Raw genomic sequence first — 25,996 nt, 5'->3', positions numbered from 1 at the left:
TAAAGGGTGAGAGTCACGAGGATTGAGCCAGGCTCTTCTCGGTGACAACCAACGGTAGGACACGGGTAATGGGTACAAACCGGAACACAAAAGGTCCTACTTAAATTTGAGAAGAAACTTCTTCTCAGTGAGGGTGACAGAACACTGGAACAGGCTGCCCAGGGAGGTTGTGGAGTCTCCTACTCTGGGGGCATTCAAGACCTGCCTGGATGCCTTCCTGTGTAATCTCATCTAGGTGTTCCTGCTCCGGCAGGGGAATTGGACTAGATGATCTTTCAAGGTCACTTCCAATCCCTAACATTCTGTGATTCTGTGAAATATCCTTTCTTAGAAAGAAATTCAGCATTCAAAGAAATTATTAGCATAGCAAATAAGAACATATAAAAGACTTCAGCTTGTAATAGTATATTTGAAGAGAGAAATGCTAAACAGAGAAACATTAATCATTGTTATTATCATCCAGAAAAGGGTAACTAGAATTGGGTTGTGCTGGATGATATGAGACAATGAACCATTAAGAATTAAACAAAAATAAAAGTACTATTAGATGTCTGTATATAAACAAAGGTTGTTAACCAGAAAAAAATACTGATTTTTTTTTTTTTTTTTGTGTGTACAAGTGGTAAGGATGTATATTGTCAATGTTCTCTGATAGTATAAATTTAACTTTCATTCTTCACCAGTGTAAAGAGAATTGTTGAGTGGGGATCAGTTTTGGAAAAAATGGGACTTCTGTAATAAAATTGAACAGTTCAATTGCAGTGAAATTTTACATTTCCTTTTCAACTTTCTTTAATTAAAGCAGATTGATATAAGGATATTTGTAATAAGTATGGCTTTTATCTTTTTGCTGTTCACATTCCAAAGTGTAATTTCTACCATTTAACATTACTCATTTAGCCAGTCATTTTAAGAATTTAGTGTTCTACACTGGCAATATTAACCTAGTTTTCTGTAAGAATAGGCAGCTTTCAAACTTCAGAAAGGATAATAACTTAGCAAAATCATCATTTCTTCACAGTATAGAAGATGATAGAAATGGAAGTATGTGGGTGAAGGCTAGAAGGATAGGACAGTGAAGAATTTTGGAATAACAATAGGTTGGTGGTATTTTTTGTGGTTGGTTGGTTTGGCTTTTGTTTTTTTTTTGATGAACAGCCAGAACTTGTTTCAAATCATCCTAAAATTTGTCTAGCAAAGTCACCTCCACATATATTATATTTAACATCCTTATAATTACTGGTCAGGAACTGTGAAAATGGCCAAAAATAATGCAAAATTGATTGGTGGTAGTTCCAATAAGGAGGAGTATAAAGAAGAAATAGAGAGATAACAATCTGCTCATGACCTTTAGTAAGCAAATTAGAAGTGATTACAAAAATATTATTTCACATGAAAATATGACTTATTACAACAAAAGGTAAACTTAGAAACACAAAATGTAAATGACATGCTAATATATCAACCTATAGGAATTTTAAGAATTCATAAAGTACGTAATCTAACAGACCCGTTGTGGCAGGATGCAAAGCCCCCACTCTCCCCGCCCCCTTCTTCAGTATGGAAGGAGTAGGCACATCTCCCTCTCTCTGCTACTTGAGGCTAACAGCTTCTTTTGTTTGGCCCCAGAGCACCCTGGCCAGGGCCATTAGGAGAAGGGAGTGCCGAGGTGCCAGTGAGCCGCTGGGCACCTGCAGCCAGTGTGGGGGATGTTTGGAGACTTCAGGGGCACCCCACAGCCAGTGTGGGGGTGCAGAGAAGCTTCTGGAATGCCTACAGTCAGGTCTGATCAGCCAATATAAAAAACGGGACTCTTGCCAAGTGTGTATTCGTCCCGAACTCAGGGCCAGCTCTGGCATTGTTTTGGGTGAAGCCACGTGCATGCACACTGTGGACCTCCTGTTGTATTAGTTGCTGCCCCTTAATAATTTTCCTCAACTGATATCCGAACCTGTATTCAAGGCACTTTTGGAGTGCTTAAACCCTGTTTCTCACCGGTTTAATAAAAGTTGTTTTGGACCCTATTGTCCCTTAAGCTAACCTCGGGGTGCCTCCATGACACCTTCAGCAGCGGAATTTATATGGTTAGAATAATGAAAAAAGAATACTTCTGTCAGAACACACATGCAGGTTTTTAGATTCCTGAAAATCCGTAATCATAGATTGATTTACAGCTCATTAGTGGAAACTACATTTGCCATTGCCTTCAGTTAGAGGTGCAGGTACAGCAGTCAGGACAGTAATTCAGGTATTTGCTTAACTTTTAATAATCTTCCTGATCTTATGCAGTTTTACACACAAAAACAATGTATTATATGAAGCATAATAATAATTAAAAAAAAAAAAACCTACAAAAATACAAAACAAAACATAAAAGCAACACCCAGAAGAAAGGTGTTTCTTTCCTGTTGTGATGTTCTGGTTCTTAAGACATGGAGCAGTACAGCAACGATGTTAAATTGTAAATTAAATTATTGTTCATCTCTCCTGCAGTTTAACATCACTACATCTTTTTCAGTTTGAGAAATCACAGAAATTTACCAAAGATGATACCTGTGCACCTATTGATAACTAAGATAAGCATTGCTTGGGAAATCAAGTCATACAATTCAGAATTACTTACTTTCATAGTGAATCTTGAAGCCATTGTTAGAACGACTGTTGTCAGTTGTGAAGAGAAGATATATGAAATTGCTACTGCTAAACAGGAATTGTGGGACCTGTGTGCCGTTGTAAGATCCCAAAAGTGGAGATAATAGATTTGGTCCATCGTGAACTTCCAAAACATCATAATTGAGTTCTGTCTGAAATCTGCAATTGAGGAAACACACAGAGGCACCAATTTAAGAAGTAGTTAAAACACAAGTCAGTAAAGTCATACAAAGCGAGCCATATTTTAAAACTATGTTCCTTTCCTGATCATGTAATTTTATTTCTCCACATACCTATTTTACACTATCAATATAATAGTATTAATTATCCTATTTAATTAATACAACAACCAAATTTCAGGTTAGTGCCATAGTAAGATGAGAAATAAAAGTAAAGTCCTTGAGCTGGTTTGTTTTGTAGGAAACTAAAGCCAGAAACAGATAATTTGTTAGCAAAGGTTAATATTATTTGTGTATACTATTTCATAGCACTTTAAAAAAAAAAATAGGTAAATTATATAGAGGAGATTCATTCTTCTATTATATCCATTCCATTTGGCACAAATGTCACCACGATGTTTTATATTATCAAAGAATCACACTCTCAGTTTCTACCCTTAAAATCAGCTGTATGCAGGGATAGAATTCTCTAAATCTGCTCTGAGACTTGTGGCTTTGTGCCCGTTCAGACTCAGTCCAAAGTAGTGGTAGAAGTTCTGGTAAATAAAAAAAAAAAAAAAAATAATAAAAAAAAAAAATTAGAAAACATTGCAGAGCAAAATGTGTGTTTACAGACAGCATGTGTGCTGCCTCTGCCAAGGAAAGAATGAGTGTGACAGTGCTGCTAGATATCTCCTTTCTTGTCTTGTTTTAGACGGTATCAACAATCCCAAACAACTGTTAGATATTTTGACAACGGTTTCTCTCTTTCTTGCTATCACAGACCTTATATCCATCATACTGTTTTAATGGACTCTTTGATGGATTATTGAAAAAGTCTTTAAGAATAAAAAAGAAAAAAATAACAGTAGGATCTGATAAGGACCCTTCAGATATTCCTAATTCTCACTCTGATTCACTTAGATACCTAATTCAGCTTTGTGAAATCCATTCAAGGAACTATATGATTAATGCTAATGTACTGAAAAAAATCTGTATTTCAGTATTTATGTCCCATGAGTCTCAGCCTATAGATCTAAAGGAGTTTGTTGAAAGAGGACAAGCCAAATTAAACCTCCAAAACATGTGTTTGCTTTTATCCATGTCCTGCTCCTATTAAATAACATTGAAAGGAACACAGAGATAAAGTAAAAGAGTTTTGGAAGTGAAGCAGAATAAGCCTAGAAGCAGGAGAACTGAAAAATATATCTTTTTTTGTTAGTTTCCACATGAGCTAAAAATGATGTGTCACAAAAAAATCTACTAGGCAATTACTTCAATTACTTGTTTAGTTTTTTTTTTCAGTAATTTTTCCACTTCCCCTCCAGCCCCCACCCCCAATCCATACAAAACTGAAGTCATCTTGGAAAACAAATACTATAACCTTGCTCTGCTTTCTTTGTTCCTTTATCAAAACCATACCTAAGATAGGTACTGACCTCATAAATGCAAAGTAACTTATCAGGTCAGTCAAGACATGATGAGATTGAGTCTCCAAAGACATAACAGAAATCCTCTCTTAAGTACTTGTTGCTCAAAGAGTACATACAACACCACAAACATTAGAAAAATCAGGAGACAAAAAAAACAAACGAACACCCAAGAAAAAGAAGTGAGGACAGTTTTGTAGTGAAATGAGCTGAAAGAAATTTGAAGAGGGGATTGCGTACAATGCCTTTGCTTGGTCATTTGGCTCAGAAAAGTATTCAATTTAAATTTAATTTCTAAGGGTGATGCTAATATAATTTTTTCCTTGAATACTTTCCTCTTGATGATCAATTTATCTGATATATTTACATATCATCTGGTTATTCCCTGTTGTTAGAAAACAGTAGGGATTTATTGGAAACTGAGTAAAAAATACTTTGTCTTCATGTAAGAACACACTGATGTTCTTTCCTGTTTAACCAGTCACTGCTCTTTAACCTGCATGGCTTCGTTACTGTGTGAGGTCTCTTCTTACAGTGGACTCACAAAAACTTATTCAAGCAGATAGGAGTGAAACAAACTTTTACACAGGAGGTGGCACATACTTTTTAATCTTATTTAAACAGATAAAGCTTCTTTAATATATACAGCATGCATGTAAGTTGCTAGGACATACCTTATTGACTCAATGCAGTGTCAGGATATCAGTATTCACATTAGTATATATACATAGTGTATGCTCATTAGTCAAATGTGACTAGTACTCCAATCACTAGTTTGCTGATTAACATCCATAACATTTAAATACTCATAATTAGGTTTTGTGATAAACAATTCATGAAGAATGGCACTCACATTTCTTACTTCTATCATTTCAATTCAGCCTAAAAAGCTACTGACTTTATAACAAAAATCCAACAGTTTATCTGTTGTAGCTATGCCTCTACAAAAGGAGTAAACTATTTTGAGTACACATGCATAATCATAAAACAAGATAATAAAATGTTATTATGAAACCTCAAAATTTAATAGTCATTATTATAAGCTTTGTCTGTAAATCTCTTTCTTTTCTCCTATGTCTCTGGTGCCATGGCATAGGAAAACTTTAGCATACAGTTGTAGAATGCAGTACCTCACACATATGCAATGTCACAAAACAGAAGCCATAGGAAATGAAGAAGATGGGAGATTAAAGGAAATAAACTACTGAACAAATGATAAATTATGTAATGTTAATATGTCACTCAGCAGGAAATCTGCATTGCTAATAACTATTCCCTTCCTCTTAGAAAATCCAAAAAGAAAGGATGCAAAGATTTTACAATTGTACTATAAATGTTTTACCTTGATTGAGGAACTGAAAAAAAAAAGAATATTTCAAACCGCTAAAGGTACTGTGGAAGTTTTAGTGTTTGCACTAAGAAAAGCTAGAAAAAGTATTTGTCTTTCTTTTTCAGGACAAAGGTGAAATGTAAAGAACTGGACAAAATATTTGTTTGTTTCTTTTTAATGAAATGGGAAATACATTTGGCTGTAGATTTAAATGTGCGTATTTCAACAAAATTAATGTTCTGTCTTAAGTCCAGCTGAAGATTTGCAAGCAAAAGGAGCAGAGCAAGGACATTCAGACCAGAATGAGTCTTTAAAAATAATGTAGTATATGAATGTAAGTCTCTGAATATAAGTTTTAATTATGTGAAAAATAATAGTCTAAGTAAATTAACATTAGCAGTTTACTAAATTATTTCTTTCTGATCACTTTGAAGATTTATTTCAGTATTTGTTTTATGTAATAACTTTTTTATTTACATCCAAACATATAATTACGTATCTGAATGCATTTCTGTGAACATATGTAGATTTATTTTTACACGTACTCCTGCACAGAAAGACATAAGCATACAAACACCTATATGTAAGTAGGGGCTCTCTAGATTCATCTTGCCGCATCTGAGCACCATGTATATCAGTCCAATTTATAGCAAATGACAAGAGTGTCCAGAAAGAGCAGCAATGGAAAAAGAAATGTCATAATGTCATTATAAGATTACGTTATAAAGAGGACAGGAGATCTCTCTGTGATCTGAGGACACCACATCTTGTTCTTATTGCTCTTACCTATACGACTAATAGAGGTTGTGCAATTTTATAACAAGGTGTGAAAGTATTACAAACAAAAAGTGTACACAAGAGACTGTCAGATGTAATGAAATTCAGGTGAAATTCTGGCTGACATAGAATTTTGCGAATACAAAGGAAAATGCTTTTCAATTTGAAATGACTGTCCACAACAAATATGAAGTTGAAAATGAAATGCTGAATTAAAAATCAGTTATTTGAAATTATATTTTTCTTTTTCAAAAACTAGAGTTAATGAAAGTTCCAAAATTTTCATTTTACAATGAAAGACAATGAGGAAAACCAATATTTTTATTTTAATTTTGAACTAGTATGAGTTTGATTAACTTCTACAAGAGGGATTTATTCACTTTTCTTTTATATTTTAATTAGTAGAAATTTGGTAAATCTTTATTTTAAGCTGATGTACAGCATTAAGGATTTTAGAATACTAGCTTTCATTTGATGTTAAGGCTGAGAAATACCTTCAAAGTGTCCATATTACCTGTTCTCTGATGGTATATAATGTCATGTGACCTCTTTATTATAGTGTAAACTATAGTACTAAAAAAAGTTTTAAACAATCTCATCACAATGAGAAATTTTGCTAAGAGAAGGTGGTAATTTTCATACCATGCTAAAATTGGCTCTTCAATTGTATTAAAGTGAACTTATACCTTCTATTTTCAGTTGAGTTGACCAGGAGTAGTCAAAATATTTTGCACAAATAATAATCAAAAAGTACTTGAATGATATTTGTGTGCCATAATTTTGATTATCAAAGGTCCTTTTTTCCTGGATCATCATCTAACTTCATAAATATCTACAATTAAGAAGAATCTAAAACATCCTTGAAAATAGGTAGAATGAAGCATTTTTTTAAATTATATTTTCTATTTTGCTTTCTCATAAAAAGCCTAAATGAAATGCCCGTGTCTTGCTAGCATGAAAAATATAAGGTCGTCAGCACATTTTGATCCTTGGAATAAAGAAGAAACTTAAGTAACAGGCAATAATGTAGGAAAAATGGAATGCTGGAGTAATTTGGGGAAATTAGAACTCTATCCTGAGAGCACAGAGTCTTTTCACAGAAACAAATCAGCCGATTTGGTAATGAAATATTCACAATGGATAAAAAAATGAATGCTTTTACTTCAGTTTTCATAACTGATTCAGATTTTCAGAGTTGAAGATTTCATAGGTCTGAGAGAAAGTAATATTTTGTAAGTACAGTTCATCATAACAATTTTTAACTGGGCTAGACAGACTGAAATATATGCAATAGGGTAGGGATTTCAAAAGCTTTTCAGTACACCAAGGTAGAAATTACACTGAAAATAAAATTTATGCTCTGAAGGCACTAAGGTATTTTCAAAAATCCTTCTTGACAATACAATTCCTTGATTTTAGGCATAGTGCAAAGTAATGTTGTAACAGAGCTAATAAACTCCTTCTGGGTAAAAAATGGAAAATATTAAATAAGAAAAACATTAGCCAAGACCTTTCAAATGTAATTTTGATAGAGTGTCCTGGTTCAGCTTCTATCACCCACTCACAATTCAGGGAATCTTTATAATACCCCGGCCAGCCTGGAGAGAGGATTACTCCACTGGGAGATGAAAAATGCCCACCACATGGAGCTAAAAATGAAACACAGACAAAGATATATGTAATTAATAATTATCACTTTCAACATAGGGCATCTATACCAAACTAATTTTAAAAATTCAGTTGCAAGAAGATGTAACAAAGCTTTGAAACTTACAGACTCCTGTAGGGCTCACAATTAGAGAGAGACAACTGAATTAAAACCTCAATGAGATAAAATAAACTATTCAATAGTGCATGACAAAGCTTTTTATACTGTATTCTTACAGGCAAAATCTATTTTCCTGTAACAAAGGACATACAAAAAAATATAGTGTTTATAAACTGCCATTACTTCTGCTTTCATTTGTGAACAGAGAGATTTGAAAATCTTGCAAAAGTTTCAGGTGAGTATCAAGCTAGATACTAGTGAATTAATATTCTAGCTTTGACATGGATCCACTGTCAGACCAATGCAATTTTATTGTCATGTTGGCAGTTCAAATTCCTCATTCATGAAAAAGACATACTTACCATCTGTAGAAGATTAGTTGACACTTTTGAAGCTTTTGGCAAATAAATATGTATTAAATAGTAATATGTACATCAGCAACCAAAAATACTAGAAATAACTAGAAATCACCTCAGAGATAGTAAGTAAATATAAGCTAGGAAAACTGTATTAGGACATAACTGAAACCAAAGTTGTTGGTAATCATATTTAAAGTTTTTCAATGGCTTAATGACACATTAATTACAGGTAGGTATTACAAAGATGAAGAACATTTATTTGATAAGAATTCTTCTAAAATAGTTGAAGAGAATCTGTGACAGAGGGAAGTTTCCATTAGCTGATTAGTGTCAAGAAAGTCATAGGGCAGAAGTGAAAATCTCAGAAGTAATAAATTTGACTGATGCTGATTTTGACTATGGACAGTGGTAGTCTATCCCAAAGATGGTATAATCTCACAGGTGCAAAGAGTAAGAACAGTAAAACCAATACTGCTGAGGGACAGATTTTTTAGGTTTAAGTCTTGCAAAGTTCTGTGCAGGTTTTTAATTCCATGCATGAAATTAAAACATGCGCATGTAAAGTCAAGCACTTGTCTCATCAGTCTTTTGTGAGATCATCAGTGGTACGGGTGGGTGAGGAAAAGACCATGGGAATGCTTGGAATGTTTTTGTTTATTTGTTTTCGGTAGGAGATTGATATTCCCTGAACAGAGAAGTTCATTCACAGAACTATCTTGAATTCTATACATCTAAGAAATACAGTAGCTCCATAACTAGAAGTATTAACATATTTAAAATGCGTAACAAATCTTAGTGCTTTTTCCAGCAATTTAAAATATCTAGGACAACTTATAAATTCAATGCATATTCAGTGTGGTATATTGAATATATATTTTTCAGCACAAGTGTAAGCATCTGCAAAAGACCATGTCTATGTATTTTTCTATATGCCTATTATGCATACGCTTGAATATAGTAAACCTACCTATATCGACTAATACAAAAACCAAGAGTCTCCTTGGTCCAGAGGAGTCAAGACAGAAAAGCAACTGATCTTTGAATATATTTTACTCTAGAATAGTAAGATGTATTTTCCTTGAGTTACAATGTTACATATCAAATAACTAACTTCAGTTACTTATCCCTGGGACAAAATAATTTGTAAAATACTTGACTCTAAACTAAACTTTTTCACTTATTGAAGTGCTTGCAAATTGCTGTCCTTCAGGGAATCCAGCTACTGTAGTAACAATTGTTACTAGTAGGGACATTTAGGAAGTTTGTTTGTTGTTTGTTTTGTTTTTCCAGTTATTATTATTTTAACTAAAATGGGTTACCTAGAATATTAAGTAAAAAAAGCGAGTTAGGAGTAATACTATAAAAAAGTCTTTTTCACAGTTGCTCTGACTTTTGTGAGTGAGCATTACTTGTGACCTTATGAAAAGACCTTATCAATATTTCTTCAAAGAAAACAAAAGGTTGATAAGGACCTGATAAGGTGTTGAAACCTATTGTAAGGAAAAAGAAAGCTAAGGAAAACATAGTAGTATGAGTTGATTTTCACGAGACTACTATAATAGCATAAACATGTAAAGCCTTATGTAGCATACTGGATTAGAATTTAGAACCTGTGAAATGTAAACCATATATTATTTATTTTTTTTCTGCAACAAATATGTTTTCAATGATGGTCAACATAGCATCGTTTAAAAGACAAAAGCATTATGTACAGCATGATTTTAAACTGGTGACTACAGTCTCAAATGATGAGCAGTCTACAATTTCTTTATGTTCAGCAATTGCTGACTGGTTTATGGAAAATGAAATCTGCAGAATGTAATAGCTATTCATTTCTAACTTTACATTAAAACTATTTTTTCTGTTACAAAATCTTTCTTTTTTTCCTTACCCTCTGTGGGGCATACATGCATTTCAGTGCTTTACACAAGCAGGCAGAAGCAAAATTCATTGCTTCTCCAAAATATCAGCCATGAAGAAGTAGCTAGCATATTCTGTGGACAGCGCTAAGTCATACAAAACTGAACCACTTATACCACACTCTTTTCTACAACCATGGTGTAGTACAGATGTGCGCTGATGCAACCTTGATGAGAATAAATATTTATTTGTCAAAGACTTCTCAAGAACACAGCATCAAACACTGGATATCCCTTATTCTAGATGAAGTTCAGATAGAAGTACCCACTTTTCTTGTGTTATATAAATAAGAATTAAACTAGCTGGATAAGTGGATTCTGCAGTTTAGGTTTAGGACGGTTACTGAGCTATGGTCTTATATCTCACTGGATCTCACCGAAGAGATGGTTTTCAGGGGACTTCAGTTGACTTCAGTTCCAATTCCAGGGACATATTAATTCCACTTCTGGAGTGAGGGCACTGTATTCTGGAGATCGGAACTTTTAAACGGTGCTGAGATTTAAAGAGCATCAATGAGCAGATTTCTAAGATGCAAACTGCAATAGCAAGTGCTAGAATTGGATGCCTTTGGGATAAATGAAGAGATACCAGGATACCTTAATTGTCTCTTGTACATTACATGGCCATGTGCCAAGAGTGAGATTTGTTCATCTGCACAAATAATTAGAGAAGAACATAAGTGTATAAATATATAAACTTTATCATACACAATAATCAAATAGGCCACATGGTAACTTACAGACACTTAGGAAAATACAATTTCATCTGTTAGAAGTATGCTTAAAGACTTTGTATTTTCTGATGAATATTGGTGTAAATACATTAGCCTATAGAACTATCAATGCGTGACAGAGTTATTGTTATCGTGCGCTTCTTTGCCTAATTGTTAATTAAGAATTTGATTCAGCCCAAATTAGATTTGGCAAGCTTCTCAGGATCTGAACCCTCAGGGACTAAATACATTTTCTAAAGGAAAATCTTACAGAGTTGATTTTTATTCTTTTTTTTTTATATATATGTATATAGTTTTGTGAAATTTTTCTAGACAAATTCACCAGACGTCTCTGGATTTCCTCAAGCCTTAAAGTTCATACGCAGTTGACATATCAAGCTGGAAATTTTCCCCTGAATTTCATTTTCCAAACTGAAGGATGAGCTTGCTTTGTTTCTTGGCCAGGCTCACTAAACACATATGCATATTTATTTACATAATAGGAATCTATATGTAGACAAAGAGTTTTATTTTTGCTTAAGATTTCTTTTTATTGTTAAATGAAAACATCTTAGTGAAGCACTCAAAGTGAGTTATATACTACGTGTATGGATTTTGTAACTATCTGAATGAAACAACTACTTCTCATTTATTTCTAAACACAAGCAAGCCTTTTGTCCTCTCACCAAGACACTTCAATATTCACTTCCAAAGTAAATGAGATATGTCAGGAGACCTGCAGATGATAAAAGATGAATGGATTAAAACCAGTCTTGCAGAGAAGGACTTGGGGATATTGGTGGATGGAAAACTGGAGATGACCTGGGAATGCATGCTTGCAACCCAGAAATCCAACTGTATCCTGAGCTGTGCAAAAAGAAGCAAGGCCAGTAGGTCAGGGGAGATGATTTTTCCCCTTTGCTCTGCTCTTGTGAGAGTTCACCTGGAGTACTGCATCCAGCTGCCAGGTATGCACCACAAGAAGGACATGGACCTGTTAGAACAGGTTAGAAGTGCCACAAAAATGATCAAAGGGTTGGAGCTGAAACACCTCTCCTGTGAAGAAAAGCTGAGAGTTGGAGTTTTTCAGCCTAGAGAAAACCAAGCTCTGCAGGGACCTGATTGTGGCCTTTCGTTATTTAAAATGAGCTTACATGGAAAATGGAGAGTGACTTTATCAAGGCCTGTAGTGACAGGACAAGAGATAATAGGTTTTAACTAAAAGAGTGTAGATTTACATCGAATACAAAGAAGACATTTCTTAGGATGAAGGTGGTAAGAGACTGGAATAGGTTGCCTAGAGAAGCTATTGATCACTGGAATTGTTCAAAGTAAGGTCAGACAGAGCTTTGAGGATCCTGATTTAGTGGAAGTTGCCCCTGGCCATGGCAGAGGGGTTGGAGTAGATGATCTTTAAGGATCCCTTCCAACGCAAACCATTCTCTGATTCTATGAGAACATGACATTGCTGCTGTGAAGACAGTCTCAGCTCTCTCAGCCTTTCCTCATAGCAAATATGCTCCAATCCCTTAATAATTTTTGAGGTTCTTTCCTGTATGTCCATATCTGTCTCACACCGAGAAGCCCAGGACTGGACAGAAACTCCAGGTTTAGCCTCACCAGTACTCAGGTTAGAGGGGAAAGATCACGTCCCTCAATCTGCTTGCAATACTTTGCCTTACACATCCCAGTATACCCTTAGTATTCTTTGCTGCAAGGGCACACATTTTAACTTGGTGTCTACCAGGACCTCCAGGGCCTTTTCTGCAAAACTGTTTTCCAGCTTGGTGGTCCCTAGCATATATTGGTGCATGTTCCTCCCCAGGTGCAGGACTTTCTTGGCACTTCCCCTTGTTGAACTTCATGAGGTTCCTATTAGCCCGTTTCTCCAGCCTGCTGAGTTCCCTCTTGGATGGCAGCACAACCCTTTGACATATCCACCATGCCTTCTGGTCTGGTGTTGTGGCAAACTTGCTGAGAGTACATTCTGTCCCATCACAAATATAGCTATGTAATTAATTATCAGAAAACACTCATTTTTTTTTGCTTACTAGTATCATGTAAGCATCCATTTAGACAGAAGAAGTATCTTACTTTGCAGGAAGAGAAAGCTGCACCGTAAAGCTTCATAATACCATTGTTCCAGTGGATGTTATGCGTACGAGGCTACACAATGAAAATAAATGAGCCACACTGTGTATCATAAAGAAGCTGGAAAGGTCTTATTGTACTACTAAGAAGTATGTGTTTCTATTAAAAATGGTGTGAAATATACAGCATTTTCACACAAACACATAGCTATTTCTTTAATTTCTATTGTGGTTTTTTTTTTTTTTTTTGTCACCCAATACCTCTGCAAAACATTTTGGTTGCTCATTTTGACAAGCCAGCGTAGTACACACAATTGCTTATATTATTCTGGACTGCTCCATTACAAAAATAGATTAATTTTGCCCCATTTGAAATACCTCCAAATTGAAGATCACGAATTATCATATATTTGCTGGATCTTCATTTTTCTCAGAAGATTACCAAACTCCTATGTTAAAATGACAAACTATTGTAAAGAGCTATTTTATATTTTTAAGGACATAATAGTCCATCTGTCTTCTACTGTGTGGGGAAAAAAAAAAAAAAGAAAAGGTTCCTAAAAGCTATATAAAATTCCCAATTCAATATCCTTGAAACATTTCTAAATATCCAGCTTTAGTATTTTTTTTCCAGCAATGCTGTTTTTGAAACAATGTTTCTCATCTTTTATCTTAAAATACCTTTGTCATATTAATTTCAGCAAACAGCACCAGTCAAACAATAAGTTATTTAAACTTATAGTCACCTCAGCAACCCAAAGGCTAGATCTACTGCATTCATTATCTCTATGCTTTATTGTGTCTAACCACTTACACATATTCATAATGCATATGGGGCCTACAAACTACAAAGTACATCAACAAGAACAGGAATACCAGATGGCTTTATTCTGAGCCAGGCTACTACCATACTTGGAAAACGGTATTTCTGAACTTGTATAATGCTCCATTTCACCACAAAATCTACATGAAACTGTCAAAGATTATCTTTGGAATGCAAAAAAGTAACTTACAAAAACGCTTATATGGATACTGTATTAAAAATCATGCCAATTACAAGATTGCCTAAATTAAAAATAATTTATCCTTGTATTTGGGATCTGACAATAATAGAGTGTTTTGCTGTTGTGGTCTTGTTTGCTTGTTTTTCCAAAGAAAATCTTTCTTACTCTTCCCCTGATAATGGTTCTTCCTGATGCCTGCAGTGCCAGATTTAGTAGAATTTTTTGTTTTATGCTTACCATCACCTGCTGATTTCCCAGACCCAGGAGTCTTTTTCTGAATAGCTGGGTGATGGGGCTTATCTTAAAGAGCCTTGTTTTTTAGAAAATAAAACTCTCCAGTCATCTTGCCAAAGGATTGTTTTCCTGACCTTTTTTACATTGATTTTCAGCCTCTGTTCTTTCTTCTAGTTCTGTTTGATAGATGCCTGGCAGATTCATATCCACTGCTAGTGTGTTAAAAACAAAGGACTAGAAATATAACATAACTAGAGGCTTTAATCAACCAGAATCTCTTTGTCAAACACAGGTCTATGCTGAATACTGAAAGTTAATCTAAGCCTGATCTAAGAATTCTCACAAAGTCATTTCTATTTATTTCTTTCTACAGTAAGGTTCAGGGGTTGAGGCAGGAAATTTCTGTATAGGAGTATGAAGAAAGCCTTGAGGATGACAGGCTAATCACTGAGCATCCTGTAGATTCATAGTTTTAGACACTTTTTTCATGATCTTATCACTCATGCTACAGAACAGCAGGATACTAAGCATTACAGGACTTAAGCAGGAAAGTGAAGATTAGAGCTGCATCACAGGTACAACAGCATACCTTTACAAGAGAATATTGAAAAATCCTCCATATAACCTTCACACAGGAAGGCTGAAAGGCACAAAGACAGGAATCCCAAACTCAAAAGCATCAGGAAACACTAAAGCAGAGCTGTTTCGCTAGAGAAGCCAAGGATGATCACACACACACACACAGAGTTAGTGCCCTCACTGACAGAGCATCTTCCAACTCTACCTAAGCAAATTAAACAGGACTGGATTGCTGACAGGAAAAGGGTCTAGTGACAGCCAAGTGACCACCGGATTAATGCAATTTGATGGGTTAGGTCTGAGGTCAAACCAGGAAGCCCTGTTGACATCTGCAGAGAACAGGGCTGTAGACCAGCACTCTTGTGGCATTGCTGGAGCAGGGACCAACAGCCCCAGGCTGAGTGGAAACAGGATCCTGGGCATTGGGAGGGCTTGAAGGAAGCCCCAGCAGAGGCTGACCAGTACTGGTCTGAAAAACAAGTGTGCTGACCCTCTCCATCTGCACCATGTTTATTGTTAAATAATTCTCTCCTAAAAATTGAAATAGACAACATTTCTGCAGTGGAAGGAAAACTCCACAGCGGCCACTTTCAGTGTCTCCTAGTCCATATGTGGAGTTCATGCCTTTACCTTGAAAGATATGACAATGAAATTATGAGGTATCTGTCAGGCAAGCAAACTTCACCTTACATGAAATGACTATGTGTTATAGACAAATGTGTACAGTCAATAAAAATTCTGAACAGACAAAATTACATTATTAGCTTAAAAATATTTTTACTTGTCTTCAAATTTATCTGAAATTTAAAAACTATATCTCATTTTACAGCTGATATATACACGTAATTAAAATATAACTGTGTTCCAAACTCTAGGATTCCAATATAGGTCCCATTTAGAGTCTCAGACCACCTATGGATCAGTTTATCTTGTGTATGGACAGATATTTTAAAATATTCCCATTAATTTGAGATTTTTAAAGCAACCTTAAAAATGTAACCCTCAAAGAGAACAACATCTTCATTCTAATCTAATATTGCATCAGCAAACATAATCGAGCACTCAAATGACTTTAAATTGTTTGTCAATCTCAAGTAGGAAGTCAATATCTGTACTTTGAAGAAACCTCCTATGTGAATCTGGGTGAAAATAAAATAAGCAAATGAAACAAACAAAAAACAACCACCCAGTTTTCTTGACTGCTTAAGAACTTTGAGTGACAACGTGAATAAGAGATTTAAATATCAAAGTTGAAGAAGAGAAACCTTCAATATACTAAATATACTATTATACCTATATACTAAAATAAGATTCAGTGAAAACAGAAGTATTTTCTTATTTTCTTCTCCCCTAATGTCTGTGTCTCCTAGGTATTAACAAGGTCAATAATTATACTGATTGGGCTGGATATAAAAAATGCAGAGATTAGTATTATTAGTGAATTTCTAGCTCTGATGCTCATTGCTTTATACAGTTTCTCATATTGGACAAATACATGTTTAAAAAAAGAAAAATGAGCCTTTCAAGCATAACATTTATTTGGAAAATTGTAGTTCCACCAGTGCCAAATGAGAGCTATCTGAAAATATGAAAAGCATAAACTATTCCTATTCCTTTCCTAATAAGTTTTTTAGATGAGCCTTCATTGTTACAGAAGTTTGCAGTGTTTGCCTCATTGATGTTTATGCAGATCTTTTCTGTCTTTTTCTTCTGTCCTTATAACAGTTATGAGAAAAATTAACTCCTGCAGACAGGGTTATAATAAAAACTCATACCTTACTGGATTCCTTTGCTAAGGATTAGGTTTTACAAGATCTTTGTGCTATCTGTTGGCAAATATCTGAACTTCAATTGGTGACAACTTAAAAGACATAACATCAGGTCTTGAATCAGAAAGAAATATTATACGTACCTCCACACTTAGGAATAGGTCCACTCCACATTACTTTTCCATCCATTAGCATGCAAGTAATTGTTTCAGTTCCTTGTGTTTTAATAAATCCTTCCTCACATATAACAGATATTGAGCTCCCGAGCTGAAAGTTGTCACCAAAACGCCGAGCATTGATTGGTACTCCAGGATCAGGGCACTCGTTATGTCCAAATGCTTTTAAAAATTAAAAAAAAAAAGAAAGAAAAAAAAAAAAAAAAGGAAGGAGGGGAAACGGTATAACTCTTGCAGGTAAGATAACACTTTTAGGATTTTATTTTGCTAGTAAGAACAAATTATTTATATTATAAAACAATAAGAAACAAAAGCCTGACCAACAGCAGAAAATGTAAACCAGTACAAAAACTTGCTTAAAATATGATTAAGTTATACCAGCTTGAATCTTAGTTTGGACAGGTAGGCTCTGGCAAAATTCATTGATAGCTAACTTCTCCTTTCCAATACCCCATCCTATCCAATGTTACAATGGGCTAGAAGCATCCATCAGAAGGGCAGGGCAAGCATCTATAATAATAACTTTAGTCACCTGTTGTATTTTCAATTCACCAACAGAACTATTCGAGCCATGCTGACCTCAGTGTGTCTGATATTGCCATAGTCTGTGTTGTTTCCTGTATTGAGAGCCAGTGAACAGCTACAAAAGAGGTCATGTTGGCAAAAGAAAGAAAATCCGAAAATTGAACTGTATTTTTATGTTTAAGGTCAAAGAAATACGTATTGTGTAAAAAAAAAAAAAATTGTAATTTCTCTGTATATATCTAGATACTATCACAAAAATAGTCCATGTCTTTTAATACAGAATATGCCTTACTCTGGGAGAGCAAACAAGCTCATCTTCCCACACAAACTGAGCAAAGTCATATTTATAACAAGATTGTTAAAAGATATGTATTAATTACTTATTGTATTTTGAAGTTTTATTTGTTAAAAATACAGCACATATATCTTAGATTTATAAGAATGTTCACTTTTCAGTGAGAACAAGCACAATTACAAGCACAATATCCACCTTCCTCACATGTGATGACTGCAAATTATATCTTCATAAATACGTTTACATATGGAGACATCAGAGAGGACAACACTCTAAAAGATAATTTCACAATGTTTTTCTGCAGTTTTATTAATGTGTCTGCTAGACAAAACCTATCCAAGATCCTGCTCTGAATTTTTTTAAAAGCAATATTTGATTAACTTAGAAGAAAGATTTCTCAGATGTTGAATTACAAAAGTATTAAAAATCATAATAACAGACAAGAGAAAACATTAATTTATTAACGTTCTGACTTAGAACATGTGACATATATTTGGAATGAAAATAGTGCTTTCATTGAGTAGTTGTCTACTATTCGATGACAACATTATAAATGGTGCAATGCCATACTTCTTCATAGGGGTTACTAAACCTTTTCCTATACTTCATGCACAGTCATCATTTTAAGGGAGGCAATGGGCTGTATTTCTTACTAGCTTCAGACAACACGGAGATAGATTTTCAAAGTGTTATCTGTAAATGCACATAAAAGTTGACTCCAGGTATAGCTTGCTTGTCTATGTCACCAGTTCATTAAGGTTGCAAAATCAATTCATGGTTCTTTATTTCAGCTCAGGAACTGAGAGCTGTGGCTGCTGCTGCTGATCCTATGGAAGAAATGGTACTGTATAGGATGGCTATGGAAGGCCAGAGAATGAAAGACAACTCTTCTCAACAACAGCAGTCACTCTCTTAGCCTAGCCTGGCTGCAGTTACACTACTTGATGAGTAAAATTCAGTCTGCCTATACTTATGAAAAGCATCATGGTAGAGCTGTAATATTATACACAAACCTTAAAGTGAAAAGAAAAATAACATAATGTTAACATTTTATCCACCATCAATAAATCAAGAAACCATGGAAGAGTCCCCTATGCAATATTACATGTAGAGAGGAGATTCAGTTTTCCTGGTATTTATAGTAATCAACTACCATGATGATACTGGCATTTTAAACAGTTTTTTTAAAAAAGTCAGGCAGCATAATCGTAGCACAGGTTGATGATGAAGTACTTTCAGTTCTGATATTAACTCAGAAGGATGTCAAAACCTGCATTTTGGATAAAAAAATGTGAAAAGGAAGAACTGCAGAGCTCTCAAGAGATAGGAAGGCAGGAAAATCTAAACATAATTCATCTGGTTTGAAGTCTGCTTTGAAAGGTCCTTGGAAATAGGGCCAGAAAATAGTGGTCCACTGGCAGGATTAATTGTTTTGGTAGATTGCCTATGAAGAGTTTTAGCTGCTAAGTCTAACAATAGCTTTGCAGTAAATGTAACACTTTCAGAGGAAAATATCAGAGAAGAAACACAAGTTAAGAGAATATCAAATAATAAAGAAATGCTTCATAAAAAAACAATTGTGAAATAAATATTATTTAAAGTTATGCAAATAACTGGTAGGTTACTCAGTACCATCACATGTGAACTCATACTTGTGTGTAGTACCTAACAGTTTGAAGAATCCTATCCTGGGAAGTACTGAGACTAAAAAAGTCTAGCAGGAGGGAGTGGCATAAAAAATATGCTGTGATGGTCATACTCTTATCACAGAAATAAAACAGACTAAAGCAGCCTTTGCATATAAAAACAGCATCCGGGCTTGCCAATGTCTTGGTCTACTGAGTTGAAATTACTCGAGTAATTAGGCTGGTGTCAGAGGCCTACAGTTTGACCTTTGTCATGTTGCTGTGTAGTTCATAGGGCTGTACATTTTTTTGCTAAATAAAGCACAATTACACAGTTGTAATGAAAAGACAACTAAATCAACTGGCAGAAACAGCAGATGTAAATTTATAGAAAAATATTTGCCCAGTACCTCCTACACCCTAATCAATGAACAATAGCTCAAAGCAGTCCACTAACTAGCAAAAATCAAACAATTTGGAAGATACTGGACTGAGAATAAATATCTGAAACTACATACGTTGCCATAATAAAAATAGTTTCTGAGAAATACTATTTAAAAATCAGATTATGTCCAAGCATTATTTTTCCCTATCCTATACCTCAAAAACATTAATGAAGTTATTTGCGTTTATAGCCCACACTCTTTTAAGAAAAGATTGATCATGTTGTACCTTTTCTGTGATATACTGTTCTACTCTTGAAAGGAGCAAAAAGAGACTGCTAGACTTGAAATATATAAGCCAGAGTGTTAGCAGAAAATGGATATTTTTAATAAACTTTGGGCTTATGAATGACAAGACAGAGTGAAAATGATGTTAATTCCCTTTTCCATCCTCTCTCTTGGCCTTTATTTATTATGGAAAGATTACTCGTGCAATTTATCAAATTGTATCTGTCTTTACTAAATAAAGATTAGACATGTTTTCTGGAGTTATTTTTGCTTTTGTAAGTAGATTTTAGCTACAGTTTAACATACACATGAACACCTCTATTCTAGCTTAAACAGACCTATAAAGAGAAATAAATATATGAGTGTGTGAAAACTGTTCAAATATAGAAAACACTTCTTTAAAATCATTATTTTTCAAAGTGGGTTTCATGATACAATTGGTAAAAGTTAATGCGTTGTTACTTCTTTATAAGAATTAAAATAGTACCATTTGGTACTATCAGTGCATACTTTTAAGTGACTGTTAATAGAGAAATGTCATAATCAGACTACTACACGCTCAAGGAACTCTGTAAATTTTTAAGGGACAGGAATTTCCTCAAATAAGTGTATTTATATGTCCCTGAAATATTAAACTTGGCGTCTTGACAGTGCTTGAATAATTATTCTATTTCCAAACAAAAATTAAAAATAAGGATTATTTCAAGCTAATCATTTGCAACTTCTATTTTTTACTGTAAATACTACTTTAACTGACCTATTTAGTTCTAGTTCTGGAAAAGTGGATGGCTTGAAAATATTCACTTACACACAGACCTAATTTTTATCCAAGAAGACTGCCTTAGACCCTCCAATAACTTTTTTTCCTCAGCATTAGATTTGACACCATTGAGCACACTAAAGTGAAACCTTAAAGAAGTAAACAGAACCCTTAAAAATGGTAAAACTATATGAAAGAGAATAAAACACGGAGAAAATGTTACAACTTCTGTTAAGAAACATGGATTTGATATCTCATTTTTTAATAAATAATTTTATATTTCAGTAGTACTGAATAACCCTTGAATTTCCAATATTTAGTTATGGTACTAAGATACCTAACTACAGCTCAAAGTTTAGTTTGCAATGATGACTAGGAGCTACAGAAACCAATAAGATGACACCACATTTTCTTCACGCTTACAGTCTACAGTTGTGAGAAATGACCTGGGGATGAAGCAGCTAAGATAGAATACTGGGAGCTGAAATCACAGTATCACAGTATCACAGTATGTTTGGGATTGGAAGGGACCTCAAAAGATCATCTAGTCCAATCCCCCTGCTGGAGCAGGAATGCCTAGGTGAGGTCGCACAGGAATGTGTCCAGGCGGGCTTTGAATGTCTCCAGGGAAGGAGACTCCACAACCTCCCTGGGTAGCCTGTTCCAGTGCTCTGTTACCCTCACTGAGAAGAAGTTCTTTCTCAAATTTAAGTGGAACCTCTTGTGTTCCAGCTTGATCCCATTGCCTCTTGTCCTGTCATTGTTTGCCACTGAGAAGAGCCTGACTCCATCCCCGTGGCACTCACCCTTTATATATTTATAAACATTAATAAGGTCACCCCTCAGTCTCCTCTTCTCCAAACTAAAGAGCCCCAGCTCCCTCAGCCTTTCTTCATAAGGGAGGTGCTCCACTCCCTTAATCATCTTTGTTGCCCTACGCTGGACCCTCTCCAGCAGTTCTCTGTCCTTCTTGAACTGAGGGGCCCAGAACTGGACACAATATTCCAGATGGGGTCTCACCAGGGCGGAGTAGAGGGGAAGGAGGACCTCTCTCGATCTACTGACCACCCCCCTTGTAATACACCCAAGGATGCCATTAGCCTTCCTGGCCACAAGGGCACAGTGCTGGCTCATGGTCATCCTGTTGTCCACCAGGACCCCCAGGTCCCTTTCCCCTACACTGCTCTCTAATAGGTCATGCCCCAATCTATACTGGAACCTGGGGTTGTTCCTGCCCAGATGCAGGACTCTACACTTTCCCTTGTTAAATTCCATCAGGTTATCCCCCGCCCAACTCTCCAGCCTGTCCAGGTCCCGCTGGATGGCAGCACAGCCTTCTGGCGTGTCAGCCACTCCTCCCAGCTTAGTGTCATCAGCAAACTTGCTGATCGTACACTCAATTCCCTCGTCTAAATCGTTAATGAATATATTGAATAATATTGGCCCCAGTACTGACCCCTGAGGCACTCCACTAGATACTGGCCTCCAACTGGACTCCGCACCATTGACCACCACTCTCTGGCTTCTCTCTTTAAGCCAGTTTGCAACCCACCTCACTACTCTATTGTCTAGACCACACCTCCTCAATTTAGCTGTGAGGATGCTGTGAGGGACTGTGTCAAAGGCTTTACTGAAGTCAAGGTAGACCACATCCACCGCTCTGCCATCATCCATCCACCTTGTTACATTCTCATAAAAGGCTATGAGATTGGTCAAGCATGACTTACCCTTGGTAAAGCCATGCTGACTGCCCCTAATGACCCTCTTATCCCTGATATGCCTTGAGATGACACCAAGGATAAGCTGTTCCATTACTTTCCCAGGGATGGAGGTGAGGCTGACCGGTCTATAATTACCCGGGTCCTCCTTCTTGCCCTTTTTGAAGACTGGAATGACATTTGCTTTCCTCCAGTCCTCGGGCACCTCTCCCATTTCCCAAGACTTGGCAAAAATGATGGATAGCGGTCTAGCAATGACTTCAGCCAGCTCCCTCAGCACCCACGCATGCATCCCATCTGGACCCATGGATTTATGGATGTCCAGACTATTTAATTGTTCCCTAACCCGGTCCTCATCGACTAAAGCAAACTCCTCCATTAACCTGGCTTCATCCGGGGTCTCAGGGGTACAGGGTTCCCCAGGACAGCCTCCAGCAGAGTAGACAGAGACAAAGAAGGCATTCAGCAATTCTGCCTTCTCTGTGTCTTCTGCCACCAGGGCACCCACCTCATTCATCAGTGGGCCTACATTGCCTCTGGTATTAGTTTTATCTGCTATGTATTTGAAAAAGTTCTTCTTGCTGTCCTTGACCCCTCTCGCCAGTTGTAATTCTAAGGAGGCCTTGGCTACCCTAGCTGCCTTCCTACATCCTCTAACAGCAGCCTTATATTCCTCCCAAGTGGCCAGTCCCTGCTTCCATGACCTGTAAACTTGCCTCTTCTGCTTGAGCATACCCAACAGATCCCTATTCAACCACGCAGGCCTTCTGGCTCCCTTCCTCGACTTCCTACGTGTGGGGATGCTCTGATCCTGAGCATGGAAGAAGCAATCTCTGAATGCAATCCAGTTCTCTTGGGCCCCTTTTCCTTCAAGCAGTCTTGCCCATGGGATTTCCCCCAGCAATTGCTTGAAAAGGCCGAAATTAGCCCTGCCAAAGTCCAGGGTTGCAATTCTACTTCCTATTCTCTTCCTGCCACACGAGATGCTGAACTCCACCATCTCGTGGTCACTGCAACCCAGGCAGCCCTCAACCTTTACTGCTTCGACCAGACCCTCTTTGTTAGTGAGGATGAGATCCAGCAGTGTACCTCTCCTAAGACAATAAGACAATATCAGAAAAAAAATGTTTACACAGTAGTCTGGTGTCAGCTTATCTGTTTTCTATTCAGACAGCAATGTTCAAGTCTTAAGAAATACTTCTCTCAAAGACTGACAAGCTAAAAACAAAACAGGAGAAAAAAAACGATAGAGAGGTAAATATGAATTTTGGTAGAGAGCCACAAGGGAACCTAGTCCTTGCAATACTATGAAAATAATAATATTAATTATTAATATTCCTTGGAGAAAACTGTGTAGTCTGAGTCTCTCAATTACCAAGCTCACTTAACCTCATTTCCACTTTGTTTTAAATGATTTTTGTGTTCCTTTGGTTGATTGGTTGTTTTCCACCCCGCCCCAGACTCCCCAGAGTTAAATATCTTCAACGATGAAGATTTTTTTTTTTTTTTCATCCAGCCAAGCATGCAACACATACTTCTGGAAAGGGGAAATGTGGGTATGCAGATCTCCTTCAAATCACGTTGTTGAAGATTCACTTAAATTCCAAGCTAGCCTCTGGGAATCATCATACTCTTAGGTGATAGGGAGAAAGACGTGAACGGGACCCGTTACTCTTGACATCAGACTTCTGGGAATATCAATATATCCTTTTTTTTTTTTTTTGCCTATTTTGTCTACCTTTTGATGTTGAAAACTACTACCTCTATTATCACTAAGAAAAAAAAAAAAAAAAAAGGAAGTCCAAATGTGTGAGGTGAGCCAGCTCCTGCTGGAGGATATGATGATCACCTCAAAAGCCACTCTCTTATCCCTACAACCCTCTACACATAGAAGCAAGCCTGATACTTCAGGCATTTTCTCTCCTTCCAGTTTCCTTCCAGTTCCCCTAAAGGAACAATCTGACTAAGCCCAGTCCTTCTCACTTCATTGCTGTGGTGGCAAGGTTTAATTTTGCATATGCTCCCAGGAAAGCTTCATGCTGTATATTGCAGTGTTATTCATGCTGTGGGTTTATATATTGCATCATTATGTCTGCCCAAAGTGGGAATATATCCTGCCTTGACTTTGGTGTGAGATAAATGCCAAATACAACAGAAATAAAACGCAGGTAGTTCTTCACATGTCCTTCAAAAGAAATGTAATGATTTTGCTAGCAAAAAGGTGAGTAAGTGCTAATGGTATTTAGTACTGGAGAAGATATTTAATGCCACCTTCAACTATAATGCTGTCAGTAAATGTGGTGTCAACTAGTAAATATGGAGCTATGCATGTTTTTGGGTTAGTTTTAACATTTTCACCTCCCCTAGGACAGAAATGAAAAACACAGACAGTATTTCAATAGCAAACTCTCTGTTTCTGTGTAATAGATAAACAAAATTCAAAAGGTGACAGAAGATGCTGGCTTCCCTTCCAAAAGCTACAAATAGATATGTACAATTTAGAGCACTCAAAACAGAAGACCAACTACTATTTCTTGCAGGTTTTCTGAATAGCAGTCTAGAAATTTCCTTCCCTGTGGCTGTTAGAGCTGTAAGTTAAAATCGTATTAATCAGGATATAATTAATATGAACTTACCTCTAGCCCATATACAAATTACAAGAGTAACTAACAACAGCTTGTACTTTTATAACATTGTAATGGTGTAGCTAGGCACAACATACAGGCATATTAAATAAGCATCTGAGCAATTTGATCACCAAAAGGACAAAGACAGACAGGTGTAGTTGCCTACAGAGGCATTCAAGCAGCAAAAAAATGTCAAACAAAAGACAAGGTAAGCACAAGGGACTGAAAATTAGTGAGACATCATCTTCCTGAATAGTCACGAATGACTGGTAAGAAGAAAAAACACAAGGTAAGTAGGAACAGGAGAACAGGAGACCTTCCTTTCTGGAAGCGGCAAAAACAGCTTAAAATCCTCAGCCATAAGGAAGGTAAAACAGAGAAAAAGAAGACAAGTCTATTGTGGTTTTCTTTTTCTTACCAAAGTACTCCTGCAGCTGCCCATGTTAGCAACAGTGACTGGAAACTAGCATGGACTGCAGCCATCAACTCCAGGGTATTACACACATTCACAGCTAAACTAGCATATGAGTGTTCAAGAGTAAAATGTTTGTATATGTAATCATGGTGATTAATATTACGTAGAATTTAACCAGCAGCACAAAGTGTGCTGTTAGCAAATTTAGTAAAGTCCTGGTTTACAATTTGAAACTGGCCTGACTTGTTACTCCCATCACAATGATTTCTAATGTCATAAATGATAAATACACACATATTTTCAACCCTAACATTGTATTTGAAAGACAATCTAAACACCTAGATTAGGTATTTGTAGCTATATAGGATTTGTTTGAAGGTCTGTTAACGTCATTTTTACATA

At 36.1% G+C, this 25,996-nt stretch overlaps 1 protein-coding gene across 5 annotated transcripts in view; it reads right to left on the bottom strand.

Annotated features, from left to right (window-relative positions):
* Positions 1 to 25,996, bottom strand: part of CSMD3 (CUB and Sushi multiple domains 3) — a 637,009-nt gene that overhangs the window by 250,014 nt on the left and 360,999 nt on the right. For all 5 annotated transcript variants that reach the window (XM_065830155.2, XM_071803847.1, XM_071803848.1 and 2 more), the window contains 3 exons: positions 16,926 to 17,120; positions 7,858 to 7,996; positions 2,624 to 2,811 (listed from right to left, as the gene is read on the bottom strand). In XM_065830155.2, coding sequence (XP_065686227.1) covers positions 2,624 to 2,811; positions 7,858 to 7,996; positions 16,926 to 17,120 — 522 coding nt within the window. The remainder of the gene's footprint in view (positions 1 to 2,623; positions 2,812 to 7,857; positions 7,997 to 16,925; positions 17,121 to 25,996) is intronic.

Source organism: Patagioenas fasciata, chromosome 2, assembly GCF_037038585.1.
Source record: "Patagioenas fasciata isolate bPatFas1 chromosome 2, bPatFas1.hap1, whole genome shotgun sequence".
In the NCBI taxonomy this organism is placed as follows: Eukaryota; Metazoa; Chordata; class Aves; order Columbiformes; family Columbidae; genus Patagioenas; species Patagioenas fasciata.
Note: the sequence above shows the minus strand (reverse complement) of the source record. Positions and strands in the feature narration are given on the sequence as shown.